This window comes from Xenopus tropicalis, chromosome 3, assembly GCF_000004195.4.
Source record: "Xenopus tropicalis strain Nigerian chromosome 3, UCB_Xtro_10.0, whole genome shotgun sequence".
Taxonomy (NCBI): domain Eukaryota; kingdom Metazoa; phylum Chordata; class Amphibia; order Anura; family Pipidae; genus Xenopus; species Xenopus tropicalis.
This window is the reverse complement of record NC_030679.2, coordinates 124,961,307-124,984,776: the sequence shown is the minus strand read 5'-3', so window position 1 is coordinate 124,984,776 and position 23,470 is coordinate 124,961,307. Positions and strand designations below refer to the sequence as shown.

Below are 23,470 nucleotides of genomic sequence, written 5' to 3'. Positions count from 1 at the left end.
TGGACCAGCGTGAAGGGAAGTACCTAAAAGTTCTGTCCTTGGCCCACTTTTTTTAATGTATTCATTTATGACCATGGAACTGGCATTAGAAATAATGCTTTATTTGTGGATGACACAAAACTATGCACGATAATAAGCAAAGAGGTGGAGGCTTGTCCTCTACGGAGACATCTATTCAAACTGCTCCAGGCAGGTACAGGACAGGTCTTTTTTCCTTTTTATGATCATTATTGATTACTTACTAAGCATATTGCATTGTGCTGTGCAGTTCTGGCACTCAGCAAACCATGAGACGAATACAAATGAACAGCAATATAAACTGGATTGTGCACTGGGCCTGTTACAATTCGGAATATACAGGAATTAGGCAACAATGTAATATAGCAGAGAACATAGGCTGGGGCTACATTTATAGAGAAAAGGGTGTTTGCTCAGTTGAGCTGCTTTAGGAAATGTTTTTTTTTTAAACATGATATGTGTCTTTGAGATATCAAGTGAAGCACTGCTCATGTATGTTGCCCCCAGCTGTCTGCACTACAGAGGCGCTGGGACTCCAGTGATCTATACGTTTTTATATGAAGTCTTTAAAAATGATTCACTGTATTGCACATATTAAAGGGGTATTACAGGAGAACTATATCTGGAAAATTAATATGGCTAGAAATGCCATATTTTATATGCTGAACTTAATGTACAAGCCTAAAGGTATAGGAATAATAATCAAGGGATTTGAGGTTCTTAAATCCGGCCCTGAGTATGACATTTATATTCTATAGATACAGTATAATGTGAGTGGGTCCCTAAGCTCAGGTAAGTGACAGCAGCACAGAGCTAGGAAGCTGAATGAGCAAAAAAGAAGATGGGGGGCTACTGGGGGCATCTTTCGGGGCACAGATCTTCCCTGCTAATGGGCTGTGGTTGCCTTGGGCTGGTACAGCCAAATCATAAAGTACAAATTTCTCCCTAGTCCTTTGGTTAAGCTTTAGTTCTCCTTTAAAGAAGCTAGCTTTTTGACATTGTATAGGGCTGCTTTATGTGTTCCAGTGCCCTCCCCCTTGCAGCCCAGCAGTTGTGTATAGTGGCATCCACTTAGTACGTTGGTACTTGACAGAAAGGAAGGACCAGGCCAAAGCAAATTGTAATATAGTTGTAAGCTGGCTGTTATACATGGGGTGTCGTTTAGATTACCACCATTTATCCTCACATGTATTGAAGTGTTTGAGGCATGATATTTTTTTGGGCCCTTGCTTAGAGGGGTTGTTTCAAGTTAACTTTTAGCATGATACAGACCGTAATATTCTGAGACAATTTGCAATTGGTCTTCTTTTTTGTGTGTTTTTTTCAATATTTCACTTTTTGTTCAGCAACTCTCCAGTTTGGAATTTCAGCAGTTATCTGGTTGCTAGGGTTTAAAATACCTTAGCAACCAGAGACTGGTTCAATGTTCAATGAGAGATTAATATATTTATAGGAGAGGTATGGGATAGAAAAAGAAGTAAAAAAAAAATATGTAAAAATAACGCTAAAATTGTAGCCTCACAAAGCAATAGTTTTTTTAGTTGCTGGGGTCAGTGACCCCCATTTGAAAGCTGGAAAGAGGCAGAAGAGGGAGGCACATAATGCAAAAATATAAAAAACAATAAAATAAAAAGAATAATTAAGGCCAATTGAAAGATTTCTATTTTAATGGAACAAAATTCAGGAACTCTTCTAGATTTTAGTGTCTGAATCTTGTATGTGAGAGATTTGCTTTCTCATTCTCATCTCGAGCGCCAATGGTTGATGATCACGTTTTTCGAGAGTTGTTGAAAGCTCGCGTAGGCTTTAATGGAAAATCAGCTTGAGGACCCTTGAATAAGTGGAATGACATGAAGAGTTCCATTCAAACGAAAACTGATGTGCCCGTTGGTTTAAATGTGGCTTTAAGCTCCCAATATTTGTGATCCAAAAAAATTGCTGGCAAGTAGACTTGAGAAAACAGATAAGTATCAAAAAATCTAGATCCACAGGAGCAAAGAAATGTTTCTCCCGACAAATGACCTCTCCACTGGTAAAGATACAGAGAAAAGCAAGTAAATTTATGGGGGCAATAGAAAGATTTGGTGGGGGAAAGCAAAGACTGGGATTGCTGTCACTGAGGAGCAAGCTGATGATTTTAAATGCCTGTTTATTACTTACAACCTCTATGGGCCCAAATATTTTTTTCTCATATAGAATGTTTTGGATTCTCATATAAATAAACACTGAAAGAAGTTAGACTGCTAAATACCCAAAAAAGTACAACCAATCCAAAGGTTAGATGGTATGATGTTTGTAGATTGCAAGCTCTTTTGGGCAGGGCCCTCTTTACCTCTTTATTGGTTATCGGCTGTTTTGTATGTTCTCTGTTTAAGTATACACATATATTGTACTATGCTGTACAGTATGTTTGTGGTGGTAATAATAATAATGTGTTCACAGGACTGCCCTGCAGCACATAGGAGCTGTGTTCCTTCCTCAACAGACAGGATCACCGGCCTTGAGTGAAGCTGTTCTTTCCGTGGTATGAATTTGTATTTGTCGCTGCTTCAGCAAAATTTCTGATCCCTCTTTTTATTGATCACAATTTCATGTTGTTCTATCACACACTTTTCCTAGAATTCTGTTTTGAAATGCTGTTTTCTGGCTCTTTCTATACTTTGAACTTAAGCTGCCTATCTGTTTTATTCTATCTATCTAGTCCTTATCTGTGATGTTAGCTTATATTGTATCTGTCAACCATTTTCGTCTCTCCACCTGTCAACATCTTTTCTTTTGTGTGTTTTTCTATCCAGTACCCAGGTCCCATTTATATTGACTGCTCAGTCTTTCTGTAGTATAATTCCATGGTTTAAGGATACATCCTTTCTCTTTTCTTTTTCACAGTATATCGAAACCTTCCTTGCTGAAGGGCACTCTTTGCTTATCTTTCTGGAATCACCCTCCAACTCTTGTCCTTGCACCTTGTCACCCATTGGCCATAAGTGGGTGCAGCAGGTTATTGCTTCTCTGAAGTCTGCGGCAGTGCCTGATGTCCTCATTGTACCTGTTGGCGTTTCCTATGAATTGTCTCCAGTCGGTAGTGCCTCAGGAGGAGAGGTAGGATGATCACTTCCCATCATTATCAGCCTCTAACCACTGATCCCAAATTGCCTGTGTATGGGTGGGAGGGAAGATTATGTGTAAGACTGTGATTAAGTACAGACATTTGTTTTATTTATTCATATCTTTTATGTGAATAACTGATAATATTTGCTAATGATATTTGACTCTGATTTGTTTATAGATACATGTTAAATGAAAGAGAGCAATTATTTCAACATCTTGATGTCAATCATTTTTATTTGAATGACACTTGATTATAATAAGTACCTTTCTCCTTTACTGCTCTCAAAAATATAATTCTGCTTCTTTATTTAACTGCGGTCTCCTAGGTTGTTCCGACTTCTTCATTAGGTGCCTTGCGTTCCCTCCTGTGGTGGCTCCTTCCATGGTCCGGCAGCTTAGGATGTGCACGTGTGGACTTTGCTCAACCATTTTCTCTAAAGGTAAAAAAGCAGCTAAATTCTTAACTTTGATATACCCTCTCAGGTTAGCAAGGCAACCCAAGAGATTTGAAAGTTTGTGGTTTTTATATAACATATATGTTATCAGTAATCTGAAAAAAGTAGAGTAATTCTCAAGTCTAGAAGTCTGGGGAAGTGTACACAGGGATGTTTGAGCCAATGTCTGACCAGGTTCTTTGTGACAGGCTGCACTTTAGTATTGTGATGCTGCCATCAATCTCTGTAGCATTCAGTGGTACAAGTAATGGATCCATTATCTAGAAAGTTTTGAAATATAGGAAGGCCATCTCCCATCAACTCCGTTATAACCAAAAAATTTAATTTTTTGAAAAGTATTTTCTTTTTCTCTGTAATAATAAAACAGCACCCTGCACTTGATCCTTACTGGAGGTAAATAACATAAATTATTTTAAATTATTTTCTAGTAGACTTAAGATATGACGATTCAAATTACGGAAACATCCCTTATCCAGAAAATCCCAATCATTCTGGATAATAGGTCCCATACCTGTATTTGTCATGAATTATGTGTGACTGCTTCAGCTGACACTAGTTCATTTCCCTATGAGGGAAAGTGAACCCTTTCCAACATCCTGGGAGATTAAATGCCACAACTAAGCCACCTATCTGGCTTTGACCTTGTTGAAAGAGGCAGCAAAGATGAGAAAAGATTTGGAAAGTGTGTCATATACCATTTCCATGTTGGTAGAGAAACATCAACAACAACTTTAATGGCCATACATGTAGCAATAACAATATTTTGTGCGACCATTGGTCGCAGGAAAGATCGTTTCCCACCCTTTATTGACGTTCAGGGCTGAATCGACAGATATGGAGGTACAAACAATAGAAATTCTTCCTCCACCTGCCGATTCAGCCCTAAGCATAGATTTTGCTTGGGCGCCTTCAACGGTGCCCAATCAAAGTCTTTTAACCTCCCCGATCGACGAGACGACCGATATCCGAAGCCTTTGTGTTAGTGCTGTCGTTGAGCCCATACATGCGTTATCGGTCTCGTTGAGCCCATACATGCACAATGTTCAGTCATGTCTGATTGATATTTGGATAATTTTAGATAATGATTATGAGCTGCCAGCTCGATCTTGTCCAGATTTATTTGAAAATGTTTTTGCTTTTGGAAGCCTTATCTTTTCTTTCCATTGGTATTTTTTGCACTGCTGATTCTGACGTTAAAACAATGCAGCTAAAGGCTGCTACATTGTTAAAAAAATGTGGCAGCACATAAAGGGATAGTTTGCTTTCAACAGCAATTGCTTTTCCAAATAACTTTGAAACCACTGAAAGTTTTTAATAAATGTGTTTTGGAATTACTTTTATATTATTGGGTTGACATCCCCCTTAAAATGGAAATAGAAACTCAAGTTACAATAGCTGACTCACTATTATGAGTGCAGTGTATTGCTGACTATTCGGTCATTGACATGTTGAGAGGTAAATAACTGCTGTATCTTTCTGTTTCAGGAGTACCTGTGCAGCTACATGTGGAGACATTTGGCTCTGCCTCTTCCACTGCAAAAAACTCTGCTCCCCTACATTCTGGGCACTAGGTAATATGTGATGTTTATGCTCAAGGATCTGTGTAAAAAACCAGTGTGTGCTGTATGAAGAGAACAAGATTCTAGAGACCATGCTTGACAATTTTTATTGTGAAGGGAGGGAACATGCACCCCAATTTTGAGGACATAACTCATATAGGGGTGACACTGTATGCTGCATTGGTTCACTAGGTCCATGAAAAAAAAGCATTGCAGTAGAGAAGGGGGGAATTATATAGTTGGCCATCAAGAGGCAGTGCTGGAATTGGGGAGGGGTGCCATCCCATCCACTTCTTTATTGTTATGGAATAGCATCCCCTGGGGGCTTGTGCAAGAGCTTTGAATCCTGAAACCATTTTATTAGAATACTGGAATTTTTTTTTGCTCCTCTGCGCTTCTGTGTGTAAATATGTAAATAAAATAGAGATCTTAAAAATCAAAGAAAAGAAAAAAGAGCACATTGAAGATGAAAGTAAGAAAAGATTGCTGGGAGAGAAGTAGAAAAGAGATGGAAAAGTGTTATACAGAGAAAGAAGGTGGAGTTTGCGGTTACAAAAAGAAGAGAGAAAATTAAGATACAGTAGCAAAGGAATGGTGAGAGGTTAATATATATTAAATAATGTGGGGTAATATAGAATAAGTCATATGCACAATTTTCATTTTAGGGTTCCATATACTTTGGTAACTCTATCCCCAATATGTAATAAAAGGCACTACGTTTGCCCAGTAGCAGTAACCCATAGCAACCAATAAGATTTTTGCTTCTAAACAGGTGACCAGAAAATCCTACTTGGTGATTGTTTTCTATGGGTTACTGCTCCTGAGCAAACTTAGTGCCTTTTATTACTTACCCCCCCCCCCCATGTATACTGGCATCAAACTGTTCAGAAGAAGGAAATAGCAAAATGACTTTGCTTTAAAGTGGGTGAAATCTCAATGTAATATGTCATGGACATTACTAATTTGTCAGTCAGGCACAAACTTGCATTTTTGGATTCTGTCAAATGCCAGAGGGGCTGCTGAAAGATGTCATAGACATAGTTACTATTTAGTGGGCCTGTGGGGGGTTTGAAATACCAGGGTGTATGTTGGATCCCAGTCCTGGGTCAGTCAGATGCAGAAATTTGGTCCCTGGCACAGCAGAGGCAAAAAAACAATGCTATTGGTTACTACACTGGTTTAGATTCAGTTGTAGTGAATGATTCCAATACTGTTTCTAAAGATTATAACGGAGACACATTTTCCAGTCTGGCTGGCATGATGAGCCCCCTCCCCAGCCAACGCAATCTAACCAATCATCTGTAAACAAGTAAACAGAAAGAACTAGATGCCAAGGGCACATTTACTGCTCTTGCTTATGACTCACTCGATATTACCATCTATCCAAAAGCCAAATAACAGCCAGGACTAATAGGGCTTGTTTCCTTTGGCTGAACAGGAGCAGGATGCAGGAAGAAGAGGAGCCGGAGGGAGATGTATGTGCAAGCGTGTGCAAAGAGCAGGCTCTGGCGGATAGATTTATCCTGCATTGCCTGAAAGGTAACCAGGATGGAGTGTTATTTAAAGGGCCCTATGCATTCTTTTTCCCATTTCAAATTACCTGATGGAAATATTATGTATTAGAATAATTATTATTCTTTCCTGCTTTGACTTACCTAGTGTGTATTATAAAGAAAAGGCTGTCAAAAATCTGCCCCATGTCAGGCTGCACATCTACATTTTTCCACTGAATAATACACCCCATGTACCATGTTTATTGGTTGTTTGTTTGCAACCTTCTTATATATTCTACCATAGCCCCCCTCATAGTGTTTTTATCATCTCATAAACATTAAGCAGCACGTGTGACATAGTAACAGTAGTTCAACATTACATGAGGGCACGTCCATCTGAAACCAGGCAGGAAAAGGAATATCTCAGGTATGGAACAACCAACTAGGTTTCCTAATAACCAGTACTGACTTGTTATACTTTGCACTAATCACATATCTGTAAAATGATATTATGGCTTAATGGCCCTTTGTAGTAACGTTCTATTTGAACAGTTTTGAGTGTAGAACATGCTGCAAGGGCAAAACCCCCACTTTTTTTTTTTATTTACAAGGTCAGTTTTATTGTTTTTTTCTCAAAAAACTTGTTGAACATTACAGAAGGTCAAGTAGTGATGTGCAGGTCAACAAAAAGTTGACCAACACATGACCCAGCCCACGCATCCGCATCTATTTATATAAATAGTTCCAGCAGAGGTAGCACTCCACCTAAAAGGGGTTACTGCCTGGGTGCTGATGCAAAATAACAAAATACAGTTGCAAAGAGGCTAGCACTCACAGGACTTCAGTAAGTCTTAATCAAAAATAAAACAAAAAAGGATCTAACAAAGCAAAATGTCTTACATGGTTTTTGTTAATCCAACGTTTCAGCTCCACACAGGAACTTTACTCAGAGAGGAAAGATTTAAATGTCTGTGCAAACACTGTGTTGTTCTCCCTGAGGAAAGCTCCTGTGTGGAGATGAAACGTCGGATTAATAAAAACCATGTAAGACATTTTGCTTTGTTAGATCCTTTTTTGTTTTATTTTTGATTAAGACTTACTGAAGTCCTGTGAGTGCTAGCCTCTTTGCAACTGTATTTATATAAATACATATATATATTAAATCCCAGTCCAGGCCTGCCAGTACCTATTTATTTGTAAGCAGGGCCTTGTCATATGGAAGAAATCAAGAGTAGTACATCCAGGACACTTCTGCTTTGCAACCCATTAGTCCCAGTCTCCTGGGGGACATGTAAGGGCTAATGAAGGATCTTATACTGTATTAACCTATATCTAGGTGGGATTAAGTTTTTTGAAAAGGAAACATAATTTCAAGCTTTGCAATATACATCAATTTTCAAAGTAATAATATGGTTTGGAACAGTTCCATAAGCCCCGCCCCCTGTTCCCCTGCTGATCAGGCTGACTTCTTTGAAACTCAAATAAATATAATAGTAGTCGACTGTCCTTAGCCTGCCCTCAGCCTGCACCCTCCCAATCCCACAATTCCCTGCACATGTGATATCAATAAAGAAAGGAACATCACAGTGCAATTCATTGTGGGTTATGTAGTTCTTGCTGGCTGTAAGAACTGATAAAGATAAGAACTGTTTAGCATCTGGATTTCAGCATGTAAAAATGGTATTTATTCATACTTTTTGAAGTAACAGATTGCATTCTAGGTATATTAGGGGTTTCTGTATTGTGTGGGGCTCTTCTTTTGGTTCGAAAGCCAGGGTTTCCCATTAAGAATTTGTTTTGTGCAGCCTTTACTCAGTCCTCCTGAGACATACCTGGGATGGGTGAGCAATGTTTAGGGCTGGTGAGGGAGTGGGGAACTGAAGGACAACATGTCTTCATTGGTGGTTCCAAGCATGGTTGCATATGTTCTTGTGTTGGAACGATTGAAATCACTATAAGATCTCTGTGGTATTTCATCTTATGTTTAGATCAACAAATAGCAGCTTGTAAACTTAGTAAATGATGGGGGGGGGGGGGTTAGTTATTTTTCTTTTATACAAAACATTTGTCCCTAAGGGACTGACATTTCTCCACTGACCTTTTAGGCACTGAAGTATACTGTTTCATCCCAGTCTATGGGAGAGATTGTAAATACAGTATACTAATTTAGGGATAAAGGCAGCACTGAAAGCTACAGAAATAAAAACGAGAAAAGCAAATCTAATGACAGGAAGACTTAAGAGCATAAATCACTTAGAATCAGTTCTAGTCAAAAGTGCCAGGCTCAGGGGAATTTAGTCTGAAGGCGCCACTGATCAGGAATGTAATCGGTACAAAGATTCATTTTCTAGCAGTTGTTGTAGGAGACAGTTGCTGAGAAAGGCTTCTGCAGCCCTCCAGTTTTAGGCTTTTGGGGGTTCTGAGAGTTATAGTTCAACATATATAGGGGCATAAACCTGGGGGCAAAGTATGGCAGCACTCTGCTCCAGCCTAATGTGAATGGGGTTAAACTTTTTCGATTCTAGAGCTGTCATCGGCCCACAGAGAAGCCCCCCTTCTTGCCCATCGCTTTTCTCCTCATCATATCTGGTAGGCGAGCATCAGATGGATTTATTCACATTTCTTCCCTCTTCATTAATGTAAATTGCTTTATCTCCCTCATTTCTTTTGTCTGGGAACCTTTTGAATATTGTGATACGCTAGGGATTTGCGCATATCTCTGAAAAACAATAAAAAAATGGAAAATGAAAATGAAAAACAAAGGCAATTGTTCAGCACAAAGAAACAGAGTTACATTATTAAAAAATGCTCCTTTGTAAATGGTGAATCCTGGTGTGTGGCCCTCTGCTAGTGCCATAGCCTTTACCACTCTAGATTTTTATAGTGTTTTTATTGTGGCCATGAAGTATTCCCACTGCCGGGGGTAAGCAATTACATAAGCAGATTATATAAGTATCAGGAAACAGGAGCCAGTATGGACCCCCAGTGTCCACTGATCCTTAAGGGTTGAAATGTGGAACAAGGAGGAAGAAGAACCGGGATACAGACAGGACAGGTGCTTATTAACAGGAACACAATTTTATTATATAGTGACTAGGCAGTGCAAACAAGGCAAGGTAGGTAAGCCAGATCAGTGGGGTCAGGAACAGGCAGGGTCAATAGCAATAAGTATAGCGTGGGCACCTATCATCAGCAAGGTCACTGGAAGCAGTAAGCCTTTTTAACTTTAAATTTTGCACCAAAGTGTGGTGTCCACATGTCATTGTACGCATCTGGGCCCATACTGGCTTCCCGGTCCTGATGCAATGATGCATTGAGTCTGTGCTATGTCACGATTAATCCACAGACCATGTCCCCGAATTGCAACAGCTATTAGGAAGCTTAATTCATCTTTAAACTGTTGGATTGACTGTTGGAGGAGGGACTAAAACACTAATGTTACAAATTGTCTTCACAGTTTACAGACAGCATGCAGGAACTACATAACATACAATGCATTGCACTGTGAAGTTCCTTTCCTTATTGACATTACATGTGCAGAGAATTGTGGGATTGGGAGGAGGCAGGCCGAGGACAGTTGACTACTGTTACATTTTATGTGTCTCAAAGTAGTCAGCCAGATCAGCAGGGGAACAGGGGGCGGGGCTTGGGGAACTGATCCAAACCATATTATTACATTAATAATCATGAAAAGGCTGTGTATTTTTTGGCATTTTACTGCCAACAGATTTGCTACATTAGTGCCACCTAGAACACTATATTTATTCTGCAGAAAGCTTTACTATACCTGAGTAAAGAGCCCTAGAAGGTCAGATCACACATTCCTAAGTCAGTTAAGCCTTTAAAGTGTTCACAGTGTAAATTTGTTCTGGTATGAAATTAAAGGAGAACTAAAGACAAAAATTAACCATAGGTCTTCTGTCCAGGACCCCTTTCCGCACCCCAACAGCACTAAGGACCCCCCACAGAACAGCTCTGTTTCGTTAGAGCACAGGGTTGGCAACTACTACGTCTGGTTGCTTGACTTCCTATCCTTTGCCCTCTGGCAGCGATTCAGAGGAAAGACCCTCAGAGTAAATAGGTAGCGATTTAGTTGCTAGGGGATGCCTAACACATTGCTGCCACATTGGCACTCCCCGTGTTTAGGCTTTTGTTTTCCTTTAAAGCAACTATGAACCTAATTGGCCAGAAGCAGGTGTGCATTTATCCTACTGGTGCTTCTCTCCCTATTATGTTAGAAACAGATATATATTTGGGGGTTGTTTTTGATTATTTGTTGCTACCGTATAAGTGTATTTTTCTTAAGCAATTAACTGATTGTTAGTATTATACCATGATTTGTTCTATGTGATTAAATTGCTAATTAGCTCACACTGTGTGCATAGTGTCAGTTCCTATTGTATTATTGCCTTTTGTGTTGTTTAGATTGGAGCGCAGTTGTTAGGAAAAGGATGAGTGAGGATTTACATAGCCTTCATATTCTATTTTTCTCTTTTGTTTTATGAAATTATTGTTGGTTGGGGGCTCTGCTTAATTACTTCTTTGGTTTTCCTTCGCCTATCATTATGTTTATCAGTTCATTCCCTCTGTATAAGACCTGTTAATTAGAGGTCTTCCTCGTGCCTAGAATTGGGCTTTGCAACTCCGTAAGAATATCTGACTATAGGGCTTGATGGAAACTAGGTTTATGCATTGCACACATTTCTGTTTGTTTTTTTATGGATGCAAAACCTCATAAGTTTTTACATCTTGTACTACAGTGTAACTTAATAAATGAGGCCTAGAACCTCACCTGACAGTCTGGGAATAGCCATGGTTCTAGAACAGGGTTCTCCAACTCACCAGGGTCTTAGGCCCTTTAGTGTGCTCAGGATGCTGTATGCTAGGGTTTGCCCAGTGAGACTGGTACAATATGGCCAGTAATATGCCTAGTAAGGCTCTGGTGGCTAGAGTGTGCCCAGCGAGGCTCTGGTGGCTAGAGTGTGCCCAGCGAAGCTCTGGTGGCTAGAGTGTGCCCAGCGAGGCTCTGGTGGCTAGAGTGTGCCCAGCGAGGCTCTGGTGGCTAGAGTGTGCCCAGCGAGGCTCTGGTGGCTAGAGTGTGCCCAGCGAGGCTCTGGTGGCTAGAGTGTGCCCAGCGAGGCTCTGGTGGCTAGAGGGTGCCCAGCGAGGCTCTGGTGGCTAGAGTGTGCCCAGCGAGGCTCTGGTGGCTAGAGTGTGCCCAGCGAGGCTCTGGTGGCTAGAGTGTGCCCAGCGAGGCTCTGGTGGCTAGAGTGTGCCCAGCGAGGCTCTGGTGGCTAGAGTGTGCCCAGCGAGGCTCTGGTGGCTAGAGTGTGCCCAGCGAGGCTCTGGTGGCTAGAGTGTGCCCAGCGAGGCTCTGGTGGTTAGAATGTGCCCAGCGAGGCTCTGGTGGCTAGAGTTGTGCCCAGCGAGGCTCTGGTCGCTAGAGTTGTGCCCAGCGAGGCTCTGGTGGCTAGAGTGTGCCCAGCGAGGCTCTGGTCGCTAGAGTTGTGCCCAGCGAGGCTCTGGTGGCTAGAATGTGCCCAGCGAGGCTCTGGTCGCTAGAGTTGTGCCCAGCGAGGCTCTGGTGGCTAGAGTGTGCCCAGCGAGGCTCTGGTGGCTAGAGTTGTGCCCAGCGAGGCTCTGGTCGCTAGAGTTGTGCCCAGCGAGGCTCTGGTCGCTAGAGTTGTGCCCAGCGAGGCTCTGGTCGCTAGAGTTGTGCCCAGCGAGGCTCTGGTGGCTAGAATGTGCCCAGCGAGGCTCTGGTCGCTAGAGTTGTGCCCAGCGTGGCTCTGGTCGCTAGAGTTGTGCCCAGCGAGGCTCTTGTGGCTAGAGTGTGCCCAGCGAGGCTCTGGTGGCTAGAGTGTGCCCAGTGAGGCTGGTCCCTAGAGTTTGTGTGCCAGAGGCTTATTCCCTGTTCCATAAACACTATAGATTGTTGAACAAGCTTAAAATCCAGTGAACTTGAAATCTCATTGTTTTTTTTGTTATGAATATATATGAGAACTGTAGTTTAATCCTGAATTGATTTTATCTTTTCTTTTTCAGCTGCCATTTCCTGCTCAGCTGCTATGCCTTCCCACATCATGGCTGCACTTCTCCTTCACAGATATAGAAAAGTGAGTGCAGTAGACATATTTCTCCCATATCATGACACAACTTTACCTCTAACCTGACGTGAAGCTTTTTCCTCAGCACAGCTCTGTCAGTCACACTTGAGAGGAGCATCTTACACACCTGTTACCTACACTTGCACCCCCTTGAATGCCATTGTTACAGAGCTGTAGGAAAAACCCATTTTGGTGCTGGTGTATGGACCAACCTCTGTACGGATATTGCAGGCAGGATGCAGTTGGCATGTTTTGCGCAAAGTTTTGGGAAATATGGAATAAAATGTATATAAAATGTTCTGTGCAACTGGTGTGAATGCTTTCTCACTCATGTCTGAGCTGTAGGATGAGGAGTAAGCGGGAGCAGTTACATCCGTTTGTACTGGGAATGTGCATTTCACCATCATGACAGTATCACAAAGCTGATAATATACAGAGCCGGCATGGTACCCAGAATTCAGTAATCCATCCTTTTATAATCTCAGGCTGGAACTCTGTATGCTCTAGCAAAGTGCATTCAATAAGGTGGTGAACCCTAAAGCTCTAGGCCTAATATGACGCTATTGTCAACATTGTTCTATCTTTGCTTTTTCTCAGTGTGACCTTCCCCCCCCCCCTATAGATCTGCAGTTTTACCTGGTTTGTTATATTTTCTAAACACTGCAGACCTCCCATTCCCATCATCATTAACCTCCGTCTTTGACTTTTCCTTCAGGGAGTCTCCTTGTCCCGTCTCCTCTCCGACTTCCCTGCTATGACCGAGGAAGTTCTCCTTCGTAGGCACGATGTGGGATTTTCAGGACAGCGCTGGGACTTGGTCCGCCACAGCCTGAATCTTCTCAAGAGAAGCGTGTCCCTGCACTCGGTGCCTTCCCATGACATCTATGTGCTGTGCCGGGAGTCACAGGAAGCCGCCATGCAGCTGTGGCATCAGAGTACCAGTTTGCTCTCTGTTTACCTCTATGAAGCGCTCGGAGGTAAGTCTAAAACCCTTTTTTTTTAATTTATGGCATTATCTCTTCATTCAGCACTTTCCCTCTGTATCTCCGAAAGTTTGGATGCTCTCAGGCCCATGTATTCTCAAAATGTCCTGCCTTTTCTCAATGCCATACGCATCTGCCCCATTCCCACCTCTTTTTTATTCTTCTCACTCAAATGTCCTTGTTCTCCTTTTCTTGCAGCCTGTGCAGTGCATGCTATCCTGTCACAGGTGGCCATGCTTGGTGTAGTGGAGCTGTTGTTCACTCAGGATGAGCTCACTGAGAAGTTGCTATGCCTGTGTTCCTTGCTTCCCAGGACTCTGCTGCTCATTCCGGTATGTTTCGTCAGCCTGTGGGCCTGTGTTGCCCTTTATTTGACTGTTCTCCAGTCTTTTCTCCACTTGATTTCCTCATTAAAGCTACCTATGGACAGTCAGAGCATTAGACTTGTGGCTCCTCTACATGTGAGGCAGGAGGCAGGTGACCTGTTGTAGAGAAGCACTGCAGTTGGGTTAAGAGTGACCAGTAACAAAATTACTTAATGAAAATCACAATATAAACAGTGTGTAATGTAATGTAAAGAGCAGAGGAGTGGGTAGGAGCATAAACATAGAAAATGCCCTCAGACCTAGCCAGGAACAACTTATTGACCACTGTGGCAAACCATATACAGTTTCTGTATGATCTTAGAGGGATACTGTCATGATTTTTATGGTATATTTTTTATTTCTAAATTACACTGTTTACATAGCAAATAATTCACTCTGCCATTTAAAATGTTAATCTTTAACCGACAAATGTTTTTTTAGCTGTAATATTGGTGTGTAGGTGCCATCTCAGTACATTGTGCCTGAGTCTGAGCTTTCAGAAGGAGCCAGCGCTACACATTAGAACTGCTTTCAGGAAACCTATTGTTTCTCCTACTGCCATGTAACTGGAGGAGTCCCAAGCCGGACTTGGACTTCTTACTATTTAGTGCTATTCCGATACGTACTGGGAGCTGTAATCTTGCTCCCTTCCTATTGTTCTGCTGATCGGCTGCTGGGGGGGGGATATCACTCCAACTTGCAGCTCAGCAGTAAAGTGTGACTGAAGTTTATCAGAGCACAGGTCACATGGCTGTGGCACCCTGGGAAATGAAGAATATGGTTAGCCCCATGTGACATTTCAAAATTAAATATAAAAAAATCTGTGTTTTTGAAAAACAGATTACAATGCAGGATTCTGTTGGAGAAGCTCTATTAACTGATGGGTTTTGAAAAAAAAAAGTTTTCCCATGACAGTATTCCTTTAAGTCAGATGCACATGTAGTATCATACAGGTATATGGTTACCTATGTTTCTGTCAATGCAAGGATTTAGAAAAATATGGATGGATCCAGGGTATGAAATAAAGTGGCATATAAGGTCATATTACAATCAATATCTTATCCTATTAATTCAGACACCCCCCTACCCTAACTTATGTTCCAGAAAATGCACTTGGAATTAAAGGAGAAGGAAAGGTCAAATCACTGGGGTGAGCCAAAATGTTAGGCATCCCCCAGTGATTGCATTCACTTACCTGTAAATACAATCTAATATTTAGTACCCCAAAATTTTAACTTTCCTTCTCCAGCAGCTATTGGTAAGCTTAAATTGGGATAGGAGGGAATTTAAACAATAAAAAAATAGTGGTTTTCAACAAACTTTCCAAACTATCATTTAGTAGCCTGGGTAGTTTTCTGTACAACTGGTGCCACGTCTGTTTTAGGGTGTCTGGTAGAATGTGCCTATGGGCTGCTGGGAACTGCAGCCATCTGGGGCACTGGGGTCTGCCAACAGGAGATGCTCAGTTGGACCAGAAGTCTGCAGTTGCCAGTAGCCCATAGGGAGCTTCTACCAGATACCCTATAACAGAAGTGGCACCACATGTTCAATTCCGCTTCAGACCAACATGTTTGCACTTTGGTGCTGGTGGTGGGTATCTGAATTTATTTGGTTTATATTTTAGCCCTAATCTGATCAAGATCTCTTCATTAGAGGTTAGTTTAATGTTTATATTGATGTATAGTGCCCTATAGTGTGAATCTGCCCATCAGTGCTTGAGTTTAAACAGACTGCACCATATACCAGTCTAATGGTGTTACATTCTGCATCATTATTCATCGTTAGCCGGGAAATTGCATCAGTGTCCACCTTAAAGGAACAGGGACATATAAAATCTTTACTATGTGCTGACTGTGTTGAACCTCTTGTGTTGCAGCCTTGCCAGTCTATGTATATAGTGTGTCAGGATGTGCTGGACAAGTTGATTCAGTGCGGCCTTCTCTCTATGCATGAGGTGAGACACATTCCCATGTTAATCCAACAACTGAGTCTAGCTTGTAAGCTGTCACCTACTGTGGGAAGCTCAATTTACAGAAACAAGTACCCTTACCCATCTATAGATTCTTCCCATACAGGAAGGGGGGTGCTCTCATTTAAAGGGGCTGTTCAACTTTGTATTAACTTGTAGTATAATGCAGACATTGATATTCTGAGATAATTTGAAATGGATTTTCATTTTTTATAATTTATGGGCTTTTTTTTTGGTTATTTAGCTTTTTGTTCAGCAGCTCTCCAGTTTGGAATTTCAGCAGTTATCTGGTTACTAAGGCCTCTTTTGCCTTAGCAACCAGGTAGTGGTTTGAATGAGAGACTTTGAGAGAGAATTTGAATAAGAGAAGACATGAATAGAAAGATAAGGAATAAAATGTAACAAAAATAAAACTGTAAACTCACAGAACAATAGATTTTAAATGTTGTGATCAGTGTCCCCCATTTGAAAGCTGAAAAGATGTAGAAAAGGAAGACAGAAAATTTAAAAGTGACAGCAGCACAGAGCATGGACAGGGAATCACAGAAAAGAAGATGGGGGGGTTATTGGGGCATCTTTGGGCACAGATCTTCCCTGCTAAAGGGCTGGGGTTGCCCTGTACAGAAGCACAAAACATAATGTACAACATTTCTGCTCTATGTCTTAGGCTTTAGTTATCTTTTAAAGAGACAGACTGGTTATTGCATAGATGAAATAAGATAGCTAGAGATTTAAAGGCAGCACATATATGCTTTATTGCATATACTCGGTCCCTTGGACCGATTCGGCAGCTAATCGACCCGTGTATGGGGAGAGCAGAGCGGCCTGGCCGACCGAGATCTGGCCTGAAATTGGCCAGATCTCGATCGGCCAGGTTAGAAAATCTGGTCGGATCGGGGACCGCATCGGCTCGTTGATGCGGTCCCCGATCCGACTGCCCCATTGCCGCCCACATAATCCGATCGGATTATTTTTTTTTTAACCTAAATGCTCCCCGATATCGCCCACCCGTAGGTGGGGATATCAGGGGAAGATCCGCTCGCTCTGCTCGTGTATGGCCACCTTTAGACTCCTCATGTCTGCAGAGGAATGTATGTTGTTATATGAACAATAAAGCACTATGGTAAGTCAAAATTCTGATATATTTTGTCAATTTATGTGCACAGACTAGGCTGTTGAGCAACATTTCCTCTATCAAGCCTAGCATCGTAGGCAATCATATTATATAATAATAACATACATTTCTATAGAATTAGTGGAAATCTGTGGCTAAGTGCAGAGAACAGTCCCTCGCTGCTTGCCATTGAGGATTGTTTACATTAGTTTTTCTAAACCATAACTAAAGCTGAAGAAGTTCCTTATACCAGAGAGAGCTGTGTGATTATATTGGCCATGATGGTGATTGTTTCCCTTCCTTTTAGGACCCCAGTGCTCCTTCTGCCTGCGATACAGGAAGGAGACGTTTTGTAGACCAGTTGTTATGGAGAGCAACAGATGACGTGACAGACAGTGACAGTGATTGCATAGAAGAGAACATCAAGCGTTACTACAAGGTGAATTATTATTATTAACATGTATTTATATAGCACCAACATATTCCTCAGGACTGTATGCCATCAAGCTTAATCTAGCTGCTGTGTCAGGATAGACTTAGGGGGGTTTGTTGATGATTGACATTTTTGTTGGTGACAAGACATTTTATATTCCCCACTACTGTAGGTAGGCAACTACTGTAAATATCCTGTATAAAAACAGTTCATATACCCGGGGTTGTATCAGCCACAAAACAAGATGAAAATCTTTCCCCTAGGGGCAAATAGTTGATGAAGTTAAATACCCTGCTTTGGAGCATATCCATTGCTTGTTGCTCTGCTGCCTTAATCCACAGGAAACAAAATAGCTCAGAATGATTCCATGTTGGTCTTTGACATTACACACTAAAGCAGGCCATACACGTACTGATAAAATCATATGAAACCTAGTTTCTTACTATTTTTGGACTGTGTGTGGCCTCAGAATTATTGTCCTGATATTTTCGTACAATGGCAATCAGTCATTGGCCAGGTTAGAAAATTTAGGTTGGATAACAATAAAATCTGTGCATGTATTGTGTATCTGGTGATATCTTTGGGGGACCTACAACTGAAGTCCCTTTTGTATGATTGGTATCTTCCAGCTATTTCTTGTTCAGAACATTCTCCCATTTGTTACTTTTGGGGCTTTCTCCTATAATTTCAGTCTGAATGTTAGTTTCCGATCATTGCATTTAAACGTAAGACTGATCGGAAGAAGACTAAAATCTGAACATGTATGGCCAGCTTAACATTAAGACTGAAATTGTAGGATAAAGTCCTAAAAGTAACAAATGGGAGGATGTTCTGAACATGAAATACTTGGCAGAAACCAATCGTATGAAAGTGACTTCCATTATAGGTCCCCCAGGGATATTGTCAGACACACCAATCTACAGGTACATATGCAGATTTGAAATGACCAATTGCCATGGTACGAAAATTATTGGGAAGATAATTCGGAGCCCACACACGGTCTGAAAATCATTCAAAACTAGGTTTCATGCGATTTATGCATGTATGGCAAGCTTTAGTTTCAGATTGTTGCATTTAAACGTACGACCAATATCCGAATGTTCATCAGAAGAAGACTAAAATCTGAATGTGTATGGGCAGCTTTACTGTTAGATGCTATCATAAGACGATATATACTGGGGAATGAATTCTGCCCATGGGTTTTTAAATACTGCCTCCCCTCAACCTGAAAGGTGCCCCTGTTCCCGCAGATGTTTTTGGATCATGTTTATATATGTGGTTTCTTCTTTGCATGGTAGGACTCTAACTTGTGTTTGTGCATGCAGCAATGTGTGAACTGTGTTCACAGACGGTGGTTCTGGGAAGTATTCCTGAGCTCACACTGATTTCCCCTACAGAGTCTGGTTTTAAAGCAGTGCCCCTGTGGACCTGAAGATCACAGCCATCCAATATTTTTTCCCCTGTCCCTTGTGTGCAGCGATTTTTCTGGACCCCCTGAATCATTGAATGATTTTATGTGTCGTAGATGATGAAATCACTAAATTCTTCCCAGTGTTACACTAAGGAATATTATTCTTAAACTGTTGCAATATTTGCCCCCATGCAGTGGGGGGGGGGGGGGGGGTCACCCCTCTCCATTTTTACTTCTGAGAGACTCAGTCTTACTGGGATCCACTCTTTTTATACCTGATTATGTTACTGACCTGTTGCCCGTTGGTCAGATGTTCCAGGTGTTTTTTTCAAGCATTACACAACTTTTCCAGTGTTTTGTTGCTCCTGTCCCAGCTTTTTTGAAACATGTTGCTGGCATTCTCAATGAGTAGATATTTTTCAGAAAACCATAACTTTCCTGATATTTCTCTGATCTGATTCTCTGATATTTTGCCTTTTTACTGTTTGCAAATGAATTATATGGGGTTAATCATCATATTCTCTTTTTATTTGTATTTTACACTGTGCCCTAACTTTTCTTGGAAATGGTTTTACTAGGGGACTGCTTATGTACTGCCCTTTAACACAACTCAGTATGCTTTCAAGGGTTTACTTTCCCTTTATGTCTCCCATACACACAGCAATGCTTGGGTTTTTTCAAGGAATTAATGAATGTAATTAATTGAGTATTGTGGTACCTAACTGCTGCTGATACTTCAGGAATCCCCAGTTTTAATTTGTATACATCTACCCCTAAATCTCTCAAGGAGAAGATTCTGCTTGGAGTAAAGCCTATGGGGACCAAAAGTAATTCAGTGTTGCTCATAGGAAATAGTCCTTCGCTGCATCATTAGCTTTGGATTTGACTGTATTAAGATCAGTCAGTGACTCAGATCTCCCTCTCTAATACATTGCATTTGTTCCATCGCTTCGTAGCTGGGACGATCAGAGCATCATGCAGTTTTCTTTGTGTTCCTGTGCCGCCTTCTGGGCCCCATACTGAGGACATATAAACAAGCTGCATTATTCCTTCAGGAAAAGAGAGAATTTCTGCAAGGTAAGAGCTGCCATAAGCATGTGGTTATCAGTCTGATAGTTTGGGTTTAGCAATACTTGCAGCAAAAGGTTCCATCATGTGGGGTGGTGCCCTATTCAGTAACACAGCTTTCATTACTCTGTTCTTCTTTTTCCAAAAAGGGTGAAGATACATGTATTTTGCTTACTGTATCAAGAATAAAAATATGTGCGCAGCAGCACCACCACTGTGCATTCATCTGGCCAATAGTTAGCATGACCGGAGCGCCCGGTGCATCATGCCATAAAATACAAGGACCGGTGTTCCATGATAAAATTATATATCCACAGCACTCAGTTTAAGGGCTAATTTAAATTAGTTTAAAAAAACAGGTGCCTGTCTGGAAAAAGCAATAAAGGTTCCCCCACATAAAAACTGCTCACCCCTCAAATCCTTTGGTCCAGGTGCAACCTTCCCCGGACCCTGCACTCAGGTGAAAAAACTCACTGCCAGGGAGAACCCACTTCCAAATAAGAAAGCATTATGCTTACCAAACGGTCCTGTTGGCCCGGGGTGCTCCCGCCCCGAGTCTGTAGCCAGGGGACAAATCTCACAGGGTCACAAAACTTCACACATTGGCAGTGCACTCCGGGTCAGCATAAAAAGCCGCAACAGTTGGTATTAAAATCGATCAACCTTTATTTGTACATCTAAAATACACAGCTTGAGCCAGTGTTCCATTGATACTCTGGTTGGGGTTGGAAGAGTTTACTGGACATACCAATGGTCTTTGTACCATATCATTGGGGTTACTGTGCCTAATGCACTGGGGTGGGCACTGAGCAATAATAGACTGGGGTCACTGCACTGTTGAGAGCAGTGGAGATGCTATAAAAACTTGGGATCATTCTACAATGAAAAAATGGAGAGTACTGTGACTTATATATATGTATAATATACACAGGGTCTGACTGGTGTGTTCGGTGCCCACTGGGACTGTCACCTCAGGGCCCCCACCCCAGTCACAGACCTTCACTACCCATTCCCCCTGCTTAGACATAAACCTCCCCCCCATGTTGCTTTTGCGGCTTTGATCAGGGAATGGGGGAAGAGTACCTGGGTCAGAGCTTGAATGGAGCGGGACTGGGTTGCAGGGCCCACAAGGGCCGGGGGCCCACAAGGGCTGGGGGCCCACTGTGTTTTTACCTGGTGCCCCTCTGTTCCAGTCCAGCACTAAATATACAGGGGATCGTTATGCCATAATGTTTTTGTGCCACTGGCATAGTGAACTGAGTCACTGTGCCTCAATCGGTTTTTGTGCAGGGACCACTGTACCTATATTAGTATAATTTAGCCATTGTCTAATTAACCAGTCCTTCACTTTCTTTTGCCTATTTCACTGCTGGCTTCTGTTATTCTCTATAGAGGGAGCATGCAATTGTTGTGTGCTGGACATTCTAGTTACTGGTGTATTCAAGGCCGCTTGCTCTCATGCTTTAGTTCATGTGCTGCCCATATCTTTCTCCATGCAGAGACCGAGTCAGGCTATGTGCACAGGTTACACCAGTACCTTCTGCAGAAAGCTGAACAAGATGGATCTTTTGGTAGGTACAGGCCGGGGGCTTGCAGATGATTCAGTGTGATTAACCCTTACTGTGGCAAATCAAAACACAGCTACCCCTGTGTCTTCTCAGTTTTGAAGGCCGATGAAGGATCCCAATTACCCTAGCAACCAGGAAGCAGCCTTGATGGCAGACTGGAAGAATAGGGAGAGAAGCTGAATAAAAATTGAAAAAAAAAAATAGCAGAAGAGACTGCTTATTGGTTACCAGCTGTTGCTGACTGTAACTAAATTAAAACTTTAAATTTGAAGCTTTTAGATTTTCCTTTTACAACAAGCTGTTACCTGCCCTTATCATGCTAACGATGCATTAGCTCAGGCTATTTTAGGAATCACACAAAACTTGGGTACAGATCTGCAAAATCTGACGTGAAAAATCAAGGTGTGAGTTTATCCATCTGTCTGTGCATTGATACATAGCTACCCAGTCTGTATGCTATATATATATAGGAGCTCTATACATTAGTACTGTGCCTAATACACTCATCCTGCTACTTATGTCTCAGGGAGCTCCAGGGACTGCCCAATGGCCATTGTCAGCAGCTCAGCATACAGTAGAGGGATGTGCAGCAACTCAAGGGTTGTTCTAGAACAGTGCTGTCCAACTGGCGGCCCTCAACCCCCCTCTGTGTGGCCCCCCACCTGTCTGGCTGCTTTGATGGTTTACCTTTGTGTAAGCTTTAAATAGTATCAGTATTGAGATTAACTGGCCCCCTGCATGGTTCTCACCTCAAATTCAGGCTGTAATCCCCCTGTATTGTTTAAACATGTAATCCCCTGTGTTTTTCACACCTTTTAGTTTCTGCATTGTTCACCCCCTGCAGTGTTCACACCTCAGGCTCAGGCTGTAATCATCCACATTGTTCACCTGTTCACACCTCAGACATTGTATGTACTGCCTGGACTATGCTGCCTGTGTATATGGCACACACAGACAGCATAGGGTAGGCAAAGTATGGCACATAGGCAGTATAGGGCAGGGAGGGTATGGAACACACAGGCAGCATAGGATAGTAATAGTATGGCACATAGGCAGTATAGGGCAGGGAGGGTATGGAACACACAGAGAGCATAGGGCAGGCAGAGTATGGCACACACAGACAGCTAAGGGCAGGCAGAGTATGGCACACACAGACAGCTAAGGGCAGGTAGAGTATGGCACACACAGGCAGCATAGGGCAGGCAGAGTATGGCACACACAGGCAGCATAAGGGAGGCAGAGTTCTGCCTGTGTGTGCCATACTCTGCCTGTCCTATGCTGCATGTGAGAGGTGAACCTGGAAGGGGTTTGTTCTGGGAGTTTGTTAGTAGTTGGAAACAGCCATTAAATGGTCCCTAAGGTGTGTAATTATGTTGCTGGGGGTTGCTGTGCTGTCCACAGGGGAGGAGGAGGCATATGGATTTAAGGGTGTGTCTTAATATGACATAATATAATTCTTTCATATATGAATAACTGTTAATATCCCCGCAGTGAGGACCAAGCATTTGGGTTTTTGCTGCACTACCACCATTGTGATAAAATGGGTGTGGTTTGAAGTGGGTGTGGTTCAAAAAGGGGAGTGGCCAAAACTGGCTTCCATTAGCGGCCCTCCACCATGTATGCTAGAGAAATTCCGGCCCTCGGCACCGCAGAAGTTGGACAGCACTGTTCTAGAAGGTTCTAGATACACAGAGTAATTAATACAGATCTTGTGTTACATGCACATTTACATTGTCACATTTATTTGTTGTGCCCAGAGTGTGCCGAACGTTCCCTGGCCGCTTGTGCTGTGAATACATTCGTGGATCTTGGGGTAAGT

At 42.1% G+C, this 23,470-nt stretch overlaps 1 protein-coding gene across 2 annotated transcripts in view; it reads left to right on the top strand.

Moving 5' to 3' along the window:
• gpat2 (glycerol-3-phosphate acyltransferase 2, mitochondrial) overlaps positions 1-23,470 on the top strand; it is a 39,207-nt gene that overhangs the window by 12,918 nt on the left and 2,819 nt on the right. For both annotated transcript variants that reach the window (XM_002932563.5, XM_012959448.3), the window contains 13 exons: positions 2,461-2,542; positions 2,905-3,117; positions 3,453-3,566; positions 5,067-5,152; positions 6,579-6,679; positions 12,679-12,749; positions 13,456-13,717; positions 13,922-14,055; positions 15,965-16,042; positions 17,479-17,610; positions 19,972-20,092; positions 21,583-21,654; positions 23,409-23,464. In XM_002932563.5, coding sequence (XP_002932609.2) covers positions 2,461-2,542; positions 2,905-3,117; positions 3,453-3,566; positions 5,067-5,152; positions 6,579-6,679; positions 12,679-12,749; positions 13,456-13,717; positions 13,922-14,055; positions 15,965-16,042; positions 17,479-17,610; positions 19,972-20,092; positions 21,583-21,654; positions 23,409-23,464 — 1,522 coding nt within the window. The remainder of the gene's footprint in view (positions 1-2,460; positions 2,543-2,904; positions 3,118-3,452; positions 3,567-5,066; positions 5,153-6,578; positions 6,680-12,678; positions 12,750-13,455; positions 13,718-13,921; positions 14,056-15,964; positions 16,043-17,478; positions 17,611-19,971; positions 20,093-21,582; positions 21,655-23,408; positions 23,465-23,470) is intronic.